Raw genomic sequence first — 20,781 nt, forward strand, 5'->3', positions numbered from 1 at the left:
GGCGGGCAGACACATTCAGACGTGTTCAATGTGCCGATGAAACCGCCAAGCCATGTCACCGAGCTCAGAGCTTTAGCTGCGCCATGTAGTAATGGAAAGTGAACTAATAAGAGATCAGCTCTTTGCTAATGCGTATCTCAGTGCTGTGAAGAACAGGTTAGTGCTGCAGGAGGACCTCACAGTGGACAAAGCTCTAACCATCGCATATCAAGTGGAAGCAGCAGTAAAATAATTGTTACACTGCGCTCAGCTGCAAGTTTAGTCCCTCCTGCACCTCTGCAGGCTGTAGATGCTCGTTTTCAAGGGAAAAGAGGGGCTCAGACAGATCAAGCATGTGAACCTACACCCCATGGTCATTATAAACAGGCAAGTCATAACGAGCAATATCACTGCTGCAGAGACTTGAGGCTTTGTGTTGATCTGTGAACCTACTAAAAGTGTGATAACAAACTGTCCCCCTCTGCCTTATATGGAGGAAATGTTTACAAAACTGTCTGGTGCCACAAATTTTAGCCAGATTGATTTAAGCTCAGTTTACCACCAACTGCCTCTACACCCAAGAATCTGCAGTCTCACTGCTTTCATAAGGCACAAAGGACTTTTTTTTCACACAAGCTCCTTTTGGACTCACTCAGCACCATCTGCTGACCAAAAAATGATGAACACAGTTCTGAAAGATTTGCCAGGAATACAGAACTATTTGAATGGTATCATAGTGTACGGGAACTCTCAGTCCAGATAACCTGATGGCCATCGCTGAAGCTCCTGCACCAAACAATATGACAGCTCTTTGTTTGTTTCTGGGCTTAACCTCCTGGTTCAAGAAGTTTCTACCAAGCTACACAACAGTGGTTGAGCCACTGCGAGAGCTACTTTGAACAAATGCTCAAACTGAACCGAAATAAATTTCTGCAGTGAGAAGCAGTTTTTAATGATCTCAAAACATTGGTCCTGAAAAGCCCAGCACTTGTCATCTGATCCTGAAGCTGTATGTTTGAGCTCAGGTTGAGTCAGGGTTAGATCTGAAGTAAAACAATCACCAAACTGACTGTAGGAGTTCCTTCACTGAGGTGACCCCTGCAGAAGGAAGCAGCTCACATGCTTCATTCATCAACTAAACTTACATGTGCTTGTATTATAATCATTCTTCATGGAATAGTAAACCTACCCATTTTCCTTTTTTTTTTTTTAATTGTTTAAAAATATTTTTCTTATTTTAATTTAGTCATATTTAAATTATATTAACTTGATTAAATAAAGAGATAAAAATCACTTTTTAAATCCTGTGTATAAACAAAAACTTGCACATTGGGCATTTGAAGGGCAAATTCCAGATCATTGCAAAGAGTGGTTATGGATACCTGTTCAAGAGAGGAACCGTCATCAGTCACCTCCTTTACATGGATGACATCAAGCTGTATGCCAGAAGTGAGTGAGACAACTCACTGATCCACCTCACCAGGATACACAGCAAGGACATTGATATATCATTTGGACTGAAAAAAAATAGGTTGAATGGTGACCAAGAGAGGCAAGGTGATCACAACTGAAGGGATTCATCTACCTGAAGGCAACATTGCAGATATTCAGGACAGCTACAAGTACTTTGGAATCCCACTGGCTGAGGGGGTTCAGGTCCATGCAGAACAGGAGTGGGGACAGAGCATCACCTTGGTGTCATTCAGACTACATCCAGGGACTATATCCACCTCCTGTCACCAGGATACAGTCTCAAGCTATGGTTCTGCTGACCAGTAGCTGGTGCTTGGTTCCCCTGGTGTTGGTGCCAATTCCCTTCTGTGTCTATTCATCTTAGCAACATGATGCCTGACAGGAGCTTCCATGTTGAAGAAGAAAGTGCTGAAGCTGCAGAGAGGAGACTGCTGAGCTGCTGGAAACAGCTGCATTAACACATTTCTCCTGACCTAAACACACACATTTGTTGTCTGAGCAGGACTCTAATAATATTTCCTCTTTTAACTTCAGTGACAGAAGTGTATGATTAATGCTCATCTGTCTGCTCTGGGCTGTTTCAGATCAAATTTGCCTCCTCACACCGATCCATCATCACGCTGATCTCTGTCTCATGGTATGAACACAGAAACAGTCTCTAGAGTAAACTGGAGACAGATGACAGTTGGAAAAGTTGTTTTATTTAAAAAGCAAAGAGCTCTACAGATTAAATCCTCCTGACCAGTGTTGGATTGGAGCAGAGTTACTGGTATCAGCTGATAAAAGCTTTAACTGCTGCTAATCAAAAACTAACACTGGAAATCAGGTAGAAAATAAAGAATGCGTGTAAAACACATGTAGATGAGTCCAAGAGTCACCTGGGTAGAAAAATGAAGGAGAAATCAATTCAGCTGCAGAAGGTCTGAGTGCATATCAGGAAGGTGGTTTTAGTTTTTAGTGAATCTTAGTGAAGGAAACAGGTCTCTGGTTACCTCTGGTTACATCAGGTTACCTCTGGTTATCTGCTTTCTGTTTTCATTTGCACAATTTTGAACACAAGAAAACCAAAAAGTCTTTTTATTTTCATGCTCAACTCAGCCCAGACTCCTTGAGTCCACTTGTTTCTCGTTATTACTGTGGGGTGGAGGGGGGGGGGCAGTTTGGACTGTAGGGGGTCAGGGTGGATTGGACTCTTCCTTTAGGATGTCTAAGTGCAGGATAGCAGCTTCTGTCTGAGGCAGAACAGGGTCGTTTTCAGGCAGGACACTCTGGCTGGGGGCGTCAAAAGGTTCCTCATGGTGATCTGTTGGGGCGAGTCTGGTTTCAGGGCCAGCTGAATGGGGGTCCTTGCTGGCTGTGCTGCAGTTGGAAGCCTCGTAAGTGTCAGGTTGTGTGTGGTCTGCCCATGTGGAGGTCCGACCAGCTGCTGGCAGAGGTCCTTCGGCATTTTTAGAGATGGGAGGGCTGAGAGATTCAGTCCCCACTTCTGATGTACTCTGTCTCAAAACGGAGACAGATGCTCCAGAGTCCAGGGTGTGACTGCGACCCAGGGGCCGATCTTTGAGATGAGATCGAGCATTGGAGCTTTTTAAGAAGCTGCTGACTTCCACTGTCTTCCCTCGCTTCAGTCTCCTCTGGTCTGGATTCACCTGCAGAGAAAAACCATAAAAGATCCAGTTCAAGGACAAAGATCCAGTTAGAGGACTAAGATTCTGTTCAAAGACTAAGATCCAGTTTAAAATCTGAGATTCAAATTCCAGTAAGACCCCAAAAAACAGACCTATTTGTGTCTGAAAACTGTCAGCTGACAGGATGCACTTAAATAAATTAACAACACAATGAAACGTCCCACTGCAGTAACATCAGTAATCCACTTAAGTTTTTCAAAAGTAAACATGAAAAACACTAGCAAAATGAAGATGACTGAAGATAAAACACCGAGCCCCAAATACTGTAATAAGACAACATCAGCCCTCATTTATACAGATATGTTCTGTATTTTTTATTTTTTTTACAAATTGAGCTGTAGTGTTGTCCTTTTTACAGATAATACAATAAAAAAAAGCCTCTTTGCAGAAACAAATACTGTGATCGTATCGAAAACCTAACTTTCTATTTGTCAGTTTTTGTCCTTAAATTAGACTTTATTATTATGGTTCTAAAGGTGATTGAACATTTTTTTAATTTCTCTTAATTATTGATTAATCAGAGGCTGATGGAGAAGTCTGTTATTGTTCTAACAAGGTGGAGGTTCTTCATTTTTTTAAAAACTCAGTCCAAAACAGCACCTTGGAGACAAAACGTGACAAAAACAAGTTAACACTTTTTAAACTGACAATAGTTTAGATAAAGAGAAAAAAATAAAAGATTATATAGTGTACCTGGGGGAGACCTGGGGGGCTCCTGGGGGGTGAGCCGGATAAACCTTTCCTCACGTGCTGCATCCTGAACGGAGGCACATCCAAACACACAGAGGTCATTAAAACCAGCCATTTCTTTAGTTTCTGCATTCGTCAGAGGTGGTGGGACTTGTTGGCAGTCTACCTGCTGATGGACTGGGCCAGTTTGTGTCTCCTGCTGCTGCTTGACGAGTCCTGCTGCCTCAGACGCTGAACAAACGAATGAGCTGCAACATTCACAAAACCTGGATCAGAACCGCGTGTTTGGCGGGCTGAGACTGAGTGAAGAGGTGCTACTGATGCTACGACTCACCCAGGGCTCCTTTGGGCACAGACAGGAGTTTGATCGGTTCGGCGTCGGGGGACAGTCCGGATGCCTTCTGCAGAGCTCTCAAGATCTCGGTGTTCTTCGCAAGAGAACACATCAAATTGAAGGCATCATTATTTAAGAGCAGGCCTATCGCCTGTCGCCTTACGTGCCAGAGTTTTAAACTGAGATCATCTTATGATGAAAAATTATGGAGTCGTAACCCTTTTGGTCAAAATCTAAGGTAAGTTCTTTCGGCTGCTCCCTTACTCAGGGGTTGCCACAGCAAGCAACCTCACACAAACGATTTGGCAATTGTTTTTACGCCGGATGCCCTTCCTGCAGCAACCTGGACTCAAACCTGCAACCTCAGGATTACAAGACTGCAGCACTGACCACTGAGTCTGATACTGTAAAATGTCATGCTCAGTGTTGACAGTGTTGGAAATGACTCTCAGCTACTACCACATAATATTTTAGCTCCATATCTATAAAACCTGACCTAATTTTAATAATTTTTGTCATGGCTAGGATTTATTTGCTGTGGCGGCCATCTTGAATCAGGTTCAGTCCAAAAGTCAATCAGTTGTAGATGTGCATCTAATGATTACTTTCTGAGAGCTTCATTAAAATTCATCCACTTATTTCAGCAAGTTCTAGTTAGTTACATTTAAGACTTTAAGACCATTATGGTTCAAATTTAAGATCTGTGTGAATTACAAAAACATGAATCATTGCAAAATTTCTTTCAAAGCAACAAATTTCATTGCCTTTCATTCCAATTTAGTTCAAATAAATCAAAAAACTACAACAAACCAGTTTCAGCAGCAGAGCAACTATATTATTTAACGACGAAGACTGGATGTCCATCAAATTCCCTCTGATAAGACTTCTGCATGATGGGAATTTTATTTTTTCCAATAACATCTGAAATCCTTAGACAGAACTACAGACACAAGGAATGAATGCTAGAGTGGGCACAAAGTGGGCCGAGCCTAGAATACAGTTTTATAAGGCCGGCAAACAAAAATAAACTGAGATTTTCAAAAACTGGCTGGACAAACAGTGAGATACTGACTTACCACACCAAAGTTTAGATCAATATCTGTAAAATGTACTGAGCTCTAGCTGTTTGTGTTTGCTAAAGTCAGTCAGCTGTGGTGGCCATCTTCAATCAGGTTGACTCCAAAGCTTAATCAGATGTAAATGTATATCAAATTATTACTTTTTAGGAGTTTAATTAAAATGTGTCCACTGGCCCACTGGTAAAGGTGATAATTTAGTAAATGGGACAATGTAAGAAATATCTTGATTTCAAACAGTCTGTAATAAAATACAGTCTAAGTAAAATGAGTTTTATTCTGGTTTTCTGTAGTTTTTATACTTTACTGTATTTATGCTTACCTAAACCCTCTATTTTGTTTGGAGCTGATAAGCCTTCTAGCTACTGTTGATCCCATCTGAGATGTTTTTTTAGAGTCTGAATGTAAAACAGACTCTGAGCCTGCTGGCCTTATGTCTCTGCAGTGTGTGTGTGTCTGTGTGTGAGCACCTTGCCACCAAGTTCATAAGCAGAGTCCAGTGGAGTCCTCTGCCTCTTGTTCCTGAGTCCAGGTGAGGCTCCGCTCCTCAGTAGCAGCTCCACCACAGCCTGGTGTCCTCCTCGTACCGCCTCATGGAGAGCCGTGTTCCCCTGATGGTTGGCTACATTCACCAATGCGTGACTCTGCACACACAGTCCAGGTGTTTGGGTCAGGTCATCACATCTGGACGCTGCATCGTCTTTGAGTCAGTGTGTGTGTTTGTGTGTGTGTGTACCTGTAACAGTGTGCCGGCTGTCTCCAGGTTTCCATGGAGACATGCGTAGATCAGGCTCGTGTTCCCATAATGATCCTTCTTGTTTAGCTTAGCATTACACTCCAGCAGAAACCTCACCACCTGAACATCAAAACCACAAGATTTTAGCACCAGTATTCACCAAGGGACTTTTTAGAAACTGATCGTGTTTTACAAACAAGTCAGTCAGTAGGTCGATCAGTCGATCGATAGATAATATCTGTTCACACATGAGCGTCTGCACAAAACTTTCCCTCTCTTTTTTAGATGAAAACACCCTCTTTACTTTGACTGCTGGAACTCCTGAAGATCAATCCAACTCCAACTTTATTTATAAAGCACATTTAAAACAGCATAGGTTGAATAAAGTGCTGAACAAATAAAAGTTAAATATATAGCTATAGTAGCATGCAAAATAATAATAGTACTGTGAAAAACAAAAACAAGTTTACAATTGACTATAAGAATAAAAAAATAAATAAAAGCACAATGCAGAAGTCTCACTTAACTTGAATTAAAAGGGTAAAAAGAAATAGCATTAGCATTGAGCCCAAGTGAAGAGCTCTTGGGTCCTACCTGAATGTGGCTGTTCTGGCTGGCCAGGTGAAGCGGCGTGGTGCTTTGGTTGGTGCGAGCGTTGACGTTGGCCCCATGACGAATCAGTATCGCAGCCAGTGCATTGTGGCCGTGCAGGGCGGCTACATGGAGGGGGGTAAACGCTTCGGCGTTACAGCTGTTCACACTGAGAGCTCCTGCCTGTTGCACCAACAGCTGAGGGACATCAAAAACATCAATAAATACCAGACCCCTCACCGACACGACCCATCCTGACAGCTACACATCACTCAGAAATATTTCGGACCTTCTGCGCAGGAGCACAGTTCGGACACTGACACAGTGGATGGCAGACTGGCACCTCCAAATGTATCTCTTCTTCATCCTCCTCTTCATCTGTCCATTCCAACAGGTACCGCACCTGAGACGCACACATCGTGACTCCTGTGCATGAAATGTCCAAAATAAATGGGTGTTCCTTGAACTTACCATCTGCACATCTCCATCAGCGACAGCCCTCAGCAGCTTCTCCACCTGTCAGACAAACACACACCATCAACCACCATCACTGCTGCAGCTCAGGTTCTGTTTCAGACGACAGTAGCTGGACTGGTCTCACCTCTCTGTGTCGGACTCGCTCGGACTCGGGTCTGGTCTCTGAACCCAGAGAAGATGTGCTGGAGACAGAGGAGCGGCGGCTGCTGCAGTCTGAGGTCAGCGGGGAGCCCCCAGGAGACTGAGAGGACAAAACACAGACATGGATGAAGGCTGAACATCTTCTCTCAAAGAAAACAGACAAAATCAAAAGGTGAAGATGACTTCTGCTTCAGTGCCTGATTAGAATCTGAAAAACTTCTCTGTTGTAGTTGAATTATATAAACATAACATTATATATACAATGTTATGCATCAAATCAGGAGAACCTGAGTTCTTCTTTAAGCATCTGCTCAGTATATCACTATGGAGTATGCTCCCCCACGTAGTCCTCCTATTTCTTTACACCAGCTGTGATTGTGTTGCATCACTTGTTGTATCATCACATAAAATATTACTCAACTTCAGCTTTTGTCTCATTTGGATAATCAGTAAATATTCATATAATTTCTTCATAGTAATATTCATTTACCTGGATCATTCTCAAAAAAACATTTAAAAAATCTATTTAGCCAAGAAAGACAAAGAGTCAAAGAGCAATAAACATGCTGCTTAGACAGCATGATAATTGCACAGGTGTGCCACAATAAAAGGCCACTCTAAAATGTTTGCTTTCACTTTATCGGGAGGTCCAGGGGGTCAGTACACCCGTCAGTATCTGGAGTGACCACCATTTGCCTCATGCAGTGCAACACATCTTCTCATAGAGTTGATCAGGTTGTTGACTGTGGCCTGTGGGATGTTGGTCCACTCCTCTTCGATGACTGTGCAAAGTTGCTGGATATCATCAGGAACTGGAACACGCTGTTGTATACACCCATCCAGAGCATCCTAAACATGCTCAATGAGTGACATGTCCAGTGAGTATGCTGGTCGTGCAAGAGCTGGGATGTTTTCAGCTTTCAGGAATTGTGCACAGATCCTTGCAACATGGGGCTGTGCATTATCATGTTGTAACAAGAGGTGATGGTTGTGAATGAATGGCACAACAATGGGGATCTCATCATGGTATCTCTGTGCTTTCAAAATGCCATCAATAAAATGCACCTGTGTTCGTTGTCCATAATATATGCCTCCCTATACCATAACCCCACCACCACCACGGGCCACTTGATTCAAAACGTAGACAACAGCAAACTGCTCATGCATACATCTGCTATCTTCCCTGTACAGTGAAAACTAGGATTCATCCATGAAGAGAACACCTCTCCAACATGCCATCGAATGTGAGCATTTGAAGGCATATGGTAAAGCAAACCAATTGTTGCAGCTGTTTTCCAGGTGGCTGGTGTCAGACAATCTTGAAGGTGAAAATGCTGGATGTGGAGGTCCAGGGCTGGTGTAGTTACACGTGGTCTGCAGTGCAGTTCTGGGACCGGTTGGATGTACTAACAGGTTCTCTGAAACGTCTTTGAAGACAGCTTGTGGTAGAGAAATGAACATTCACTTTACAAGCAACAGCTCTGGTGGACATTCCTGCAGTCAGCATACCAATTGTACATGCCCTAAAAACTTTCAGCATCTGGGGCATTGTGCTGTGAGATTAAACTGCACATTTTTTAGAGTGGCCTTTTATTGTGGTCAGCCTATGGCACACCTGTGCAATAATCATGTTGTCTAATCAGCATTTTGATATGCCACACCTGTAAGGTGGATGGATTATCTCAGCAAAGGAGAAGTCCTCACTAACACAGATTTACACCAATTTGTGAACAATATTTGAGAGAAAAAGGCCTATTGTTTACATAGAAAAAAATCTTAGCTCTTTGAATTCAGCTCGTGAAAAATAGGACCAAAAGCAAAAGTGTTGTGTTTATATTTTTGTTCAGTATAAATTCCATTGTTGTCTATGGGGACATTTTTTGGGGGCACTTTTGATGTACTGCTACCAAACTGACCACACAATATTCCTGACTGAGTCGAGCTCTCCACCCTCTGAGAGGAGATGAGAATCAAAGCTTGTGACAGAAACAGAAGCATAACAGGTGAGTAGTAACAAGAGTGCTTAAGTACTTTGGACCTCTTAGCAAGAGTCATTTACTGCAGTTAATCACATTACTAATTTAGTAGCTGAATAAATGAGTGTTTCCTAAAATTAAGGAGAAAAACTAAAGACTGAAAAAAAGATTTTGCGCAAGAAAGAGATTATATCATTTTTTTCAGTTTTATTTCTTGATGAAAACAGATTATACTCACATCAACGCTGCTGGACTGATGGTCGTTCTCCAAAGACTGGAAAAGCAGGAGGATCTACAGAAAAAAAAAACCATCAAGATGAGCCTTTTATTTATTTATGTGCCCCGCCACTCACAAAGTGACAGCTGGAAATGGGAACCAGCTCCCCCCGTGACCCAGAAAGGAAGAGAAGGTAAAGAAAAAAAGAACTATTAGGATCAAAAGACATGTTCAGACCTGAGAGGATCAGTCAGTTCTGTCTCCATGGAGCGAGCAGCTGAACCATTCTCAGAAACTTTTCTTTTAAATCAGTGCGTTTACAGGACTGACTGACTGTGTGGTGGTTCAGAGGAAACATAATGAGCCTCAACAACAAAAACAGGACTTCATCTGAACTACAAACACCAATAGCTTCCATCTCACAGACATGCCTTTTGAATTTAGGAATGAAAACTAAATTATACAGTTTATTTTTGTCTTGTGGATTTATTTGATTCTCATCAGTTTTGTGGATTTTAAAACAATGACTGAGTTTTTCTTTTGTCAGAAATTGTCTGTTCTAAAGAGACAGAACAACTTTGTCTCCCTTTTTCTGATTCTGTTGATGTTCAGTTTTGAGTCCAGCAGATCTGCAAAGGTAAAAAAGCAGGACTGCAGAAACAATACGGACTGATCAGAGAACAGCCCGGATTCATCGTCTGTCACAAACTGTCTCAAAGAGCAGTGGATTATCAGAAACATTTTTTTTTAAACTGAAACTGTTGTTCAGATAGTTGATCTACAGAATAAAGGTTTCTTCAGAACTCTCAGTTGAGGTAGATGTTTGCTTTAAATCTAAATCTGAAATAAAACAAGTCAGGAGTGGGTATGGACTGATATGAGATTCTGATGGTATAACTGTGAGCAGAAACACTAGTTTTAAAGTATTAAGACAAAAATGTATCTTATAATTTATTTACTTTAAAAAAAAATCAACTATTAATTTAGCTGCCTAAATACAAACACGTATATCTTATTAAAGATTATTTTAAAAGGTATGAAAGTATAACTATACAAAATAAAATATTTATCATTCTTTTAATTTTTATACACAGATATTACAGAAGCGCATTGCTATCACGCAGGAAAAAAAAATTCGAACGTTATCACGTTAAAACGTGATACGTATCTTGTTAAAACGTGATAATTATCTTGTTAAAACGTGATACGTATCTTGTTTAAACGTGAAAATTTTATGTCCAGGAAGTGGCGGTACTATGCTAGGCTAGTACAGTGGCTAACAGGAATTGGTCAGGTTTCCCTTCATGTTTGGTCTACACGGATACGGATGCTGCTTTGCACTGTGGTTAAAACCATAAATAGTATGCTACTCTGACCAGGATTCTAAACAGAACGGGACTGCACAGAAGGAAACGTCAGTCCGGTCCTCTAGCTGTGGCGGCGTTCCTAACTGACTGTCTGGATCGAAGCTGAAGTTGGCTTTCGATTGTAGCTTCTGATTCGGGAAATGGCTAAAGAGCGATTATAACGGAGGCTCAGCTGTATTTGCTGAACATTTTCTGCTCAAATTTGTATTGAACTGTTCAATAGGTGAATAACGGCAACGACTGTTCGTAACCAAGCAACCGAAATCAACAGAAGGCTAGATAGCAGCAAAAGACAAAACTAGATCCTGTTAAGCATTCTTCAAAATAAAAGACTTCCTCTCTCCAAAATAAATCATAAATAATGCTTAACAGGTTTTAATAAGATACGTATCACGTTTTAACAAGATAATTATCACGTTTTAACAAGATACATATCACGTTTTAACGTGATAGCGTTCAAATTTTTTTTTTTCCTGCGTGATAGCAATGCGCTTCCGTACAGATATAGATGAGTAATCTTAGAAAACACAAAGAATATGTTGACAGTCTACTTAAAATCTGTTGGCTTTTTCCTAAACTCAAAACAGATTTTAAACCAATTTAAACCAAGCAGTTTTATGAGTGTTTTGATTTCTGATTATATTAAGGATCAAGGCTAAAATTTCAATTTAATCACAAGTATTGAGAATAAATTTAAACTTGTAATTCAATACAATATAGTGTCAGAGAAAACACCAGAGACAAATGGCTGCACCTTACTTTTATAGTTTATTATCATTCTAAAGTAGTTGTACTTTTATTACTTCTCTGTTTTTCTGCTCTTTGTCAAATAACTTAGCTGATATTAGGAATTAATTAGCTGGTTATTAGCCCTAGTAGGCTGTATAATATGCTAACATGTTCACTCTTGCAGCTTGTTGCAAACGTGTGTTTCAAAACAGTGGTACCTTGAAGAGAAATGAGTATTGTTCCTGTGATAGATGAGCCATAACTGCTGGATAAAATGTTCAACTAACCAACATTGTCTTCTTTAATGAGAATAAAAGAAAAGAATAAAAGTTGAGAGGATTTTCCTTCCTCTAAACTCTTCCTTCTGTACACAAGTGAATGACGGCTCGGACCAAAATGTCTCTGATATCTCATTCAAATGCATTTAAACAGTAGGAATGATACGACTGAAAACTTATTGGTGATACCATGACTTTTTAATACCATGGTACACCTTGAAACTGTTTTTTGGAACACGCCTGGTGAAGAGAGTTCTGCTCTATCAGAGGGCTGTGCGGTTTTCCATCCTTCAAACTGAAAACCTACATTTATCTATCTTTGTAGATTCAACACTTTAAAGTTTCTGCATGCTCAGGGACACACATCTGACTCTGTAGCCCATCTGCCCTCTGACCTTTGAGTTGAGTACACAATGCAGAGGAGACTCTTTGTTCTTGTTGAAGATGTGGGTGCTCGCCCCGTTCTCTAGCAGCACCTGGATGATCCCCTCATAACCCCAGCGGGTTGCCATGTGCAGCGCTGTGTCACCTTTATCGTTCTGGATGTCCAGGTGGCAAGTATGGACGTCGTAGTAGACCAAGGCCTTCACACACTGAGGAGAAGAACAAACAGAACCAACACCACAGGAGATGCTCTCTGTTAATCACAGCGAGGTCTGAACTGGGTCACTGTTATAAAAACATTCTAGTTCAAGTAAGTTCATTAAAAATAACAATGATTTGCCTGAGTGCATTTTTATTGTGTGTTTTACCCAATTAGCAAAACAAAACTTATTAGACAATGAAAAATTTGCATTCCATAATGAGATCAGAGTTGGGCTCTAAGTCTAACAGCAGCTTCAGAAAGTATTCAGACCCTCTTCATTTCATGTACCGTAGTTTTATTATGTTGCAGCCTGATGCTACAATCAATTAAAATAATTTTTTTCTTAATCTACACCCAGTACTACACAATGACCAAGTAAAAACATAATTTATTATTATTATTTTTAATAAAACTGAAATATCACATTTAGATAAGGTTTCTAAATGCACTTATCTAAATGTGAAACCTTTTGCAACAACACTTGAAATTGAGCTCAGGTTCCTCTCATTTTTCCTGATCTCTGCTGAGATGTTTCTACACCTTTACTGGAGTCCACGTGAGGATTAGAGGTCATGTGACGCCATGATTGAGTGCAGAGGAGTAGGCGGGCCTAAAGCCCCACAGTGTTAGTGGACAGACTCTGGTTCCAAAAACCCAACATGGCAGCTTCTGTAAACAGGGTCCTGCTGGCTTCAAGTCCCGATAACAAGAGAAGGAGGAGACGTGAGGTCTATAAAAGAAGTCTATGGTCTGAATACTTTCTGAAGGTGCTGTATTACACTCAAGATGGGTAAGCTGAATTAAATACCTACAGATTACACTCTCTTTTAACAATCATAATGTTTGCTTCAGTCTACATGTTTCATTTTGCTTTATCTGTCTGAATCTCTGTGAAGAAAGCTTCTAAAAGATCTTGAATATAAACGGTTTTAATGTCAAACATTTACAAAGAATAAGAATGAGAAAAAACAGAATTCTCACATCTGTGAGTTGCATGAACACAATCCACGCAACGCTGACACTCTGCATCTGAACATGAAACATTCTGTTGGTGAAAAAAAAAAAAGAGTGATTGACATACGTCCTCATGTCCGTGCATGCAGGCGAGGTGAAGCGGCGTGTTGCCGTTGTTGTCCTGAGCATCAGCATTGGCCTTGTAGTGCAGCAGCAGCAGCTGGACAGAGGGGAAGGAGCATAGATCACATGACTTCAACCTGAACAGTTTTAATGCTACATAACATCAAATTGATTTTTTATTTGCTTTTTACAGACCATTCCAAGTTTGTTTGAAAAAAACAATACAAAACAAAACTTCTTCAATACTATGTCTAAGTCATGACCTTTTAACTGTGCCTGGACCTGCTTAAGTTTCAGAAAACGCAGGACTGAAGAAGTTCTCTGACTCTGACTAAAGAAGTTAAACAAATAAATTGTAACAACAATTATCCAGAGTATCAGAACTAGAAGATATTTTACTTTATTCACATCAAGCAAAAAAAAAAAGATATGAGCAAACATTTCATCCAGCAAAAATGGACAATAACTGTCCTGAATAAAAAATAAGAATTAAAGCAGCAGATTAGCATCGTAGATGTGCAGCTAACTGCTGCGACTGCATGACCCTATCTAGTCAATATGGGGCAAATCTTTTGAGCGATGTTTCCAACAACTTGTTGAATCTATGACATGAAGAATTAAGGCAGTTTTGAAGGCAAAAAAGGAGTCCAACCCAGAACTAGCAAGGTGTACCTAGTAAAATTGCTGGTGAGTGTAATCATCAATGCAACAACAGAAAAACCCCTCCTATGTGCCTCCTGATCCTTCTCAGGTAAAACCCATTCCTGTCACAGACCAACTCCCGTGTGGACACTGAAGCACAGTGTGGGGGTGTTAGTGAGAGCTTACAGAGACCCCCTGGTATCCACGCTGACAGGCCAGGTGCAGAGGTGTGAAGGCATGGTAGTCTGTAGCATTAACTGACGCTCCTTTTCGTACCAGCATGTCGATGAGCTGAGCCTGACCTGAAACATCAAACACAAGCAAGCTTTAGTTTTTATTGAAACGATGCTCCCACCATGTTTTACACACAGACACACACACCATTGCCCCTTTTCCGGCTCACTTTGCAAGCGTTTCCACGGGCCTTTTTCGAGGCCAGCCCCAGCACTTTTTGGCTCTGCTTCAAAGCAGGGTCCAACCGGGCCGGCCCTGCTTTCGTGGGTTACGCAAGCTAGCTCCTGTTCACTCATTGGTCGTGGGTATGGTCAGATTGAAGCGTAAGAAGAGCGAAGAAAACACCGATAGACAATTTTGGAACGGTAGCGAAGTATTAGGACTATAAACAACAGCGTTAGCTTACCCTGCAATGTTTGTCCCCCAGGTGCTGTAAAGCCTAAAATGTCCGGTGGATAACAGCTGTCCAACTCCGTGCAATAATCACAGCATCCAGAGCTTTTCTTCCACTGCGCCTCTCTTCCTGAAGTTTCAGGAAAATCCCCAGAAGCTCAAAAAACAGCAACAACACAGGGCCAAAGTTGTCCATAGCTCTTCCGTTGTTTACACAAATGCGGTAGCGCGCGGTGCAGCTTTGGACCCCGCCTCCCCCCTCTCACCAACACAAGGAGGCGTTCCTCTACTACCGAGCAGACTGGTGGGTGGAAACGCGATGCATTGTTTACAGAGCCAAGCAGAGTAGAGTGGAGTGGAGTGGGGCTGCTCAAGTGGAGCCAATGGAAAAGGGGCATATGTGTGTGCATGTGTGTATGTATGTTAGCAGTAGCTCACCACAGACAGCAGCAGCGTGCAGGGATGTGTAACCTCTGTCATCTCTGGAGAACGGGGTAACAATGGACAGATCATTCAGCCGCCTGAAACACAACCAGGAACATGCCTTATTTTACAAATGCAGAGTTACAGATTATGTAGAGTAGTGATTCTCAACTGGTGGGTTGTGAGCCAAAAGTGGCTCACGACATGTTTTCAGTGAGTTGCAGGAATTGTGTGGGCAAAAGATGTAAAAAAAATGCATCAATGCTCTGATTGTTATCACAGATGTTTGAATAAATGACTCAAACTTTTTAATAAGACATTGTTTGTTATATATTCAGTCAGTATGGACCCTGCTAAAACTGCATCTTTTTGAAACTACTTCTCAGTTATTGGTCTTAATATTTCATGTTTGTGAAAGCAGTGTTGAGTTTGTTTAAAAACAAGATGAAGTTACTGAAGTGAGTTTTGTTTTTTAATAAAATGCAGCTAATTGAGTGTAAAATAAATATTTCTCTCTCTGGTATTGCCACTTACTGGTTGTTTGGGGTGTCACGAAACTTGTTTCTGTGTGTTGGCATACTGTGATATTCTATTGTACTATCTCAGGTTCAAACTGCACCATGTTATCATTCAATAAATTTGAGAAGTTGAAAATTTTCCATGGTGGATCCCCAAGCCAGTCCAGATGAGAATTACTGGTACAGACCACTGGTTATTACCTGGATGTCCTGTTCCTCTGATGTGTGGACATAAAGTTTCTCTCTGCACTTTGATACTCTACACAAACTCAGAATACAGCAGAGGGATTGACTCACTGGTTGCTGAAAACCAACCAGGTTCTTAAGATGAACAAAGTAAGAAGCAGCTCTAGCACAAGTCCAGAGCTAGCACTGGAACATCTTTAGTGGAAAATCCAGAAAACTGTGATCTCAGAGGTTGCGACTATGGAAAAACTTAATGTTGAAAGGAGGACTGATCTATCGCAGTGTAAATTTGATCCTTTTTTTCTGAGCTTCAGCAGAATGTAGCACCTCCTGCTGCACTGATCACCTAATTGATTGAACCTCTGCAAATGCCTTTATAAACTCACCTGCTGCCACTTGTTATCTTAGTGATCTTGGTCTGTTCCAGTCCAAGTTGTCAGACAGCCTGGGTTTATCTAATTCTGCCTAGTATTTGTTGGCTTAGTAAATTTTTTAGATTATTGTTTTTGACCCCAACCTATCTACTGATTAACCTTACTTGGTTAGACCAAGTAAGGTTTGTAACAGCCTCAGTTTAAAAACCTTTTCTGGCATATTCACCTACTTTGTCAGGACCAGTAGTAGACCAAAGTCTGGTCCTAATAAGGTAAAACATACTTTTTGGGTTAGGGGTTTGGTGTAGAGCTAAGGTGTGAATTGAGTTTAGGTTAGGTTTAAGAACAACAGAAATTAATTTATTTTATTAACCTTTATTTAACCAGGCAAATACCATTGAGATCTCAGATCTCTTTTTCAAGGGAGGCCTGGGCCTGAAGGCAGCCTAACATGCATATTTTTAGACTGAGGGAGGAAACCGGAGTGCCCGGAGTAAACCCACACAAACACAAGGAGAACATGCATAGTCCAAACAGAAACAGAAACGACCTTCTTGCTGTGAGGCAACAGTGCTAACCACTAAATCATTGTGCTGCCTCCATGAATACAAGTCAATACAATGTCCTAATAAGAATAAAAACACAAAATGTGTGTGAGTGTACACTGACCCAGACAGTTGGCCGTCACAGAGGTCACAGGAACAGAGAGGATGACACATCTTCACATCTTCATCAGCCTGGCCTTCACTCAGAAGATGTTCCACCTCTGCTTCGTTTCCATTTGCTATATGCTAAACCACAGACAGAAAATGGGACAATGTAAAAGATGAATGTCTGAGGAAAAAAATGTCCATTTTACTGTCTCTAGTGAATGAATAAGTACCACAGGGCAGAGTCCAGCATTGGGACTGGGATCAACACAACACAAGATTGATTTTGAAGGTACCTGCGTCCAGTGAGCAAAGGACATTTAGTGTCTGTGGGTGATTTTAGAAGAAAAACACACTAGACTGAGACCAGAGTGTCAGCTTTCAACTCTTTCTGGACAGAAATCTTAAGACAGATGTCTCCATTTCATTTAAATGTCTTATTTTGAGTTCTGAGCCACCTAAAAATGTCCAGCAAGTAATTTGAAATGTAGCTCAAGGTTTATCTGTTTTTTAAGATCTTATTCATATTTATTATGATTCTGGCACATTTTGTTTTTGTGATGGATTGGAGTGAGAGTTGAGTCCACACCGAGCCTGCACATGACATAGATAGAAATGAGGAGTGGAGAAGGAAGAGTTTTATCTTTTTAATAGAGTAATGGTTTGTCATCTGGAGGAGGTGCCCCTTTAAATCAGGGATGGTCAGAACTACTGCAGATCTGAGTGGGACATTCATCATTTGGGCAGACTAATGCACTGGTTTTGTCCAACATCTGTTTACTTGTGATGTGTGCCTGTGTATGTGGACCAAAAAAGATGCTTCAAAGGAAAGGAGAGATGGAAGATATCCTGCTGTTGAAATTTCAGTGAATAGTAAAAGTTTTAAAAAAAATCAAACAAAATATAACTAATTTAGTATTACTAGTGCTTTTTATTTTTTTTAATGAAGTGCAGTTCCTTTTTGTTCTGTATTTTGGTAAAATAAAAACACTCCAAATAGCATAATAGGGACAACATTTCATAAAAACAAATCCCCAATTTTTGACCACTTAAAGTAAAAAGAATCTTGTAAATCTAGAGTTTTATTTTATACCATTTCCCCCCATTTACGGCTACACTTGATTCACTTGGTGTGTGTGTGTGTGTGTGGGGGGGGGGAAGGCCACATCAGTCATCTGAACTGAGTGATGAGGTCACGGCAGCCCTGTCTCAGCTGTCTGAGGNGGGGGGGGGGGTCTTCCAAAAAGGGAGGCACAGCATGAAAAATAAGAGAACCACAGCATTAAAGGGATCCTGTCTCCATCTACAGGATCATTTACCCCCACACAGAATAAAGAAAGTCATCCAGGTATTTTACCACTGCACAAAGCTTCGCCCTTTTCTTGGGTACTACGGTAAACACAATTTGTTTTCACCTAAAAGAGGGCATGGTTGTTTGAAGGAGAACAAAGTGATGTGGTCCAGTTTATTTGGTAACTGTGTTAAAGAAGCTGATGGATTTAAAGATGCGAGTTCAGCTCACCTCAAAAAGACAATGGATGGGTGTTTCAGTGTTATGATTCAGCAGACTCATCCTCTTCTTAAACAGGGTCCTGTCATTAAATTCCCCAGAGACCTGAAGGGGAAGAGGAAAGAACTGTTCCCACAGCTGTTCTTAAAGGTACTGTGTGTGTGAGCAGTGAGTATGTCTTACACAGTGTACTTCCTGCAACTTCCCCAGGTTGATGAACTCCACTGCTGCTTCAAAGGTGCTCAGACAGTAGCTGAGCTCATCTTTACTGGAGTGGCTGAAGCAGAAGTTTCTGATGTAGCTCAAGTTGGCTATCCTGAAATAGCACACAACAACAAACAACTTACAAAGCTACAAAACATTTTCTATAGCTAAGGCATTATTGCATTGCTATATTACAAAACAAAACAGTTTAACGATAACATCAAGTCTCAAAAGCTTCATAATGTCCAAAAAGGTCAAACAACTGGACTTCTATTCTGTAGCTGTAGACATTTGGCTTCTCATTCAAGGAGGTTTATCAGTTTGATTGAGCGGTTGCAGTGGGTATATGCATATAAAGAAAGAATGTCTTTGCAAACCAAATATGATTTCACCACAACACAGCACCCCATTGAACTTTTACCGTCTCTCCATGAAAAGATTCTGGTCTGAAATTTTTTCTCATGTTATCTCATGTAACAGGAGAGGATATCACTCCTAATGTCTTAACTGCTTCACTTGATCTCTCTTCTGCTAAAAAGGACTTAATTGCATTCACAACTCTGCTGGTCAGGAGACTAAATTAAATTAAACTGAAAGTCTGCAGCTCCACCTACATATACAAGTTGGATTAAAGAGGTCCTTTATTTCCTTAAATTGAAGGGGGGAAAAAAACAGGTCGACTTTGGTTGGTAAAGCTGAATCTCTTTAAATGACCTGAAAACACTTTCTGTCAGATGTTAAAGGTACAGATTGTCAGATCATTCTGAACTGAGGACCACAGTGATGTGCCTGTGCGTAGGTAATTTTATTCATATTATTATTTATTTATTATTTTCTGTTTTCCTCTTTGTCCTGTGTTAAACTGGAGATCCTACCAAGGCGTACCCCGCCTCTCGCACAGTGACCACTGGAGATAGGAACCAGCTCCCCTGATTTCGCTTCACTAGTTTGATAGGGGTAGGAGCCAATGTGGGGGGTGTTACTGTAGTGTTAGCCCTTCAAAAAATCTGTAACAATCACTGAATAAATATATATATCTTTTTTTTTTCTTTTGTAAATTAAGAGATCAAAAGAAGAAGAGCCAAGTCTAAAAAAATTTCTCAACCAGGTAAACAAGATCTGAAAGTTGTGTTTTTAGGAAGCAGGAACAAATCAAAAGTCTGAAACAGGATCTGAGGAATGCATCATCTATGATAAGTTCTTATCTAATAGCTCTAAGAATCATGTTGTTGGAGCTAAAATCTAATTTTCTGTTCATCAAACTGTTATCTGTGTTTTTCACTGATTCAGCTGAAGACATGGGACCAAATTGCATTTGTGACTGGCTTCTAGGAACAAAAAGCCTGAACTAATTTCAGCTCATCTTTTTGTTGTTCATGTGTTGACCAGCAGATAGTCAGGTGCAGGGACAAATCTTGACAAACAGCCAACAATGTCTGGCTCCTTGGACGATGAACATCTAAAATCCTTTTCTGGAAGAACACTTGACTAAAACTTATTTCTCAGCCAGTAGACAGACTGTAAAGATAGAAACAACCATTATCAGTGCCTTTAAAGTCTGACGCAACATGTTGAATTTTGTCCTGTTTCATGAAGATGTCACCTGAAATGGTTTTCTTCCCTCCTGTTTGTTAGTCATTTGGTTTTAGATGTTAGTTAAAAGTTCACAATGAATGTGCTCACCAGTTGGGGATTTCTGTCTTCACCAGGAGGTAGAGGACAACAGAGAGGAGGTCGTCTGCACTCACAGCTTCGATACTCACTGTGATGAAACGGCACAAAAATAATCAACAAATTCATATAAAACATTCAGTTTTTACTTTTCATATCCCAACCACAGGCAGACACTGTCTGCTCAAACTGGAGGACAACCTTCAGCTGCTGCCAAATGTCACACCACTGAGCAGACTAAATGGTATTTTCACCATATATGCATACATAAACACCATATTAACAGACATATACACTCCTGATCAAAATCTTAAGATCAGTCAAAAAATTTGCATTTTGCACTATTGGATCTTAAGAAGGTTCTAAGTAGAGCTTCACAATGTTAAAGGAAAAAATCAGTGCAAGAGACAAGAACTTTTGAACAGGGAATTTTCTGCAAACTGCATTTACACTCAAACATGATTTTTTTCAGCTGATCAAAAGTTTAAGACCATAGTCTTTAAAAGCCAAAAGCTGTGCAAAAATCTGGATTCCATGTCATTTTCTGTCAAGTCTTTACAC

General features: G+C 40.7%; 1 protein-coding gene across 1 annotated transcript in view; it reads right to left on the reverse strand.

Moving 5' to 3' along the window:
- Positions 1-2,131: 2,131 nt before the first annotated feature.
- The window catches only part of ankrd27 (ankyrin repeat domain 27 (VPS9 domain)), a 37,775-nt gene continuing 19,125 nt past the window's right edge, over positions 2,132-20,781 (reverse strand). The window contains exons 10-28 of the mRNA XM_017440373.3: positions 20,233-20,311; positions 18,529-18,661; positions 18,358-18,450; positions 16,855-16,976; positions 15,123-15,205; positions 14,244-14,359; positions 13,420-13,512; positions 12,148-12,345; positions 9,400-9,453; positions 7,169-7,285; positions 7,039-7,083; positions 6,857-6,970; positions 6,571-6,765; positions 5,977-6,096; positions 5,711-5,884; positions 4,165-4,258; positions 3,997-4,078; positions 3,834-3,897; positions 2,132-3,101 (exon numbers count right to left, since the gene is read on the reverse strand). Coding sequence (XP_017295862.1) covers positions 2,628-3,101; positions 3,834-3,897; positions 3,997-4,078; positions 4,165-4,258; positions 5,711-5,884; positions 5,977-6,096; positions 6,571-6,765; positions 6,857-6,970; positions 7,039-7,083; positions 7,169-7,285; positions 9,400-9,453; positions 12,148-12,345; positions 13,420-13,512; positions 14,244-14,359; positions 15,123-15,205; positions 16,855-16,976; positions 18,358-18,450; positions 18,529-18,661; positions 20,233-20,311 — 2,450 coding nt within the window. The 3' untranslated portion in view covers positions 2,132-2,627. The remainder of the gene's footprint in view (positions 3,102-3,833; positions 3,898-3,996; positions 4,079-4,164; positions 4,259-5,710; positions 5,885-5,976; positions 6,097-6,570; positions 6,766-6,856; positions 6,971-7,038; positions 7,084-7,168; positions 7,286-9,399; positions 9,454-12,147; positions 12,346-13,419; positions 13,513-14,243; positions 14,360-15,122; positions 15,206-16,854; positions 16,977-18,357; positions 18,451-18,528; positions 18,662-20,232; positions 20,312-20,781) is intronic.

The sequence above is a fragment of the Kryptolebias marmoratus genome, linkage group LG11 (genome assembly GCF_001649575.2).
Source record: "Kryptolebias marmoratus isolate JLee-2015 linkage group LG11, ASM164957v2, whole genome shotgun sequence".
Classification (NCBI taxonomy): Eukaryota; Metazoa; Chordata; class Actinopteri; order Cyprinodontiformes; family Rivulidae; genus Kryptolebias; species Kryptolebias marmoratus.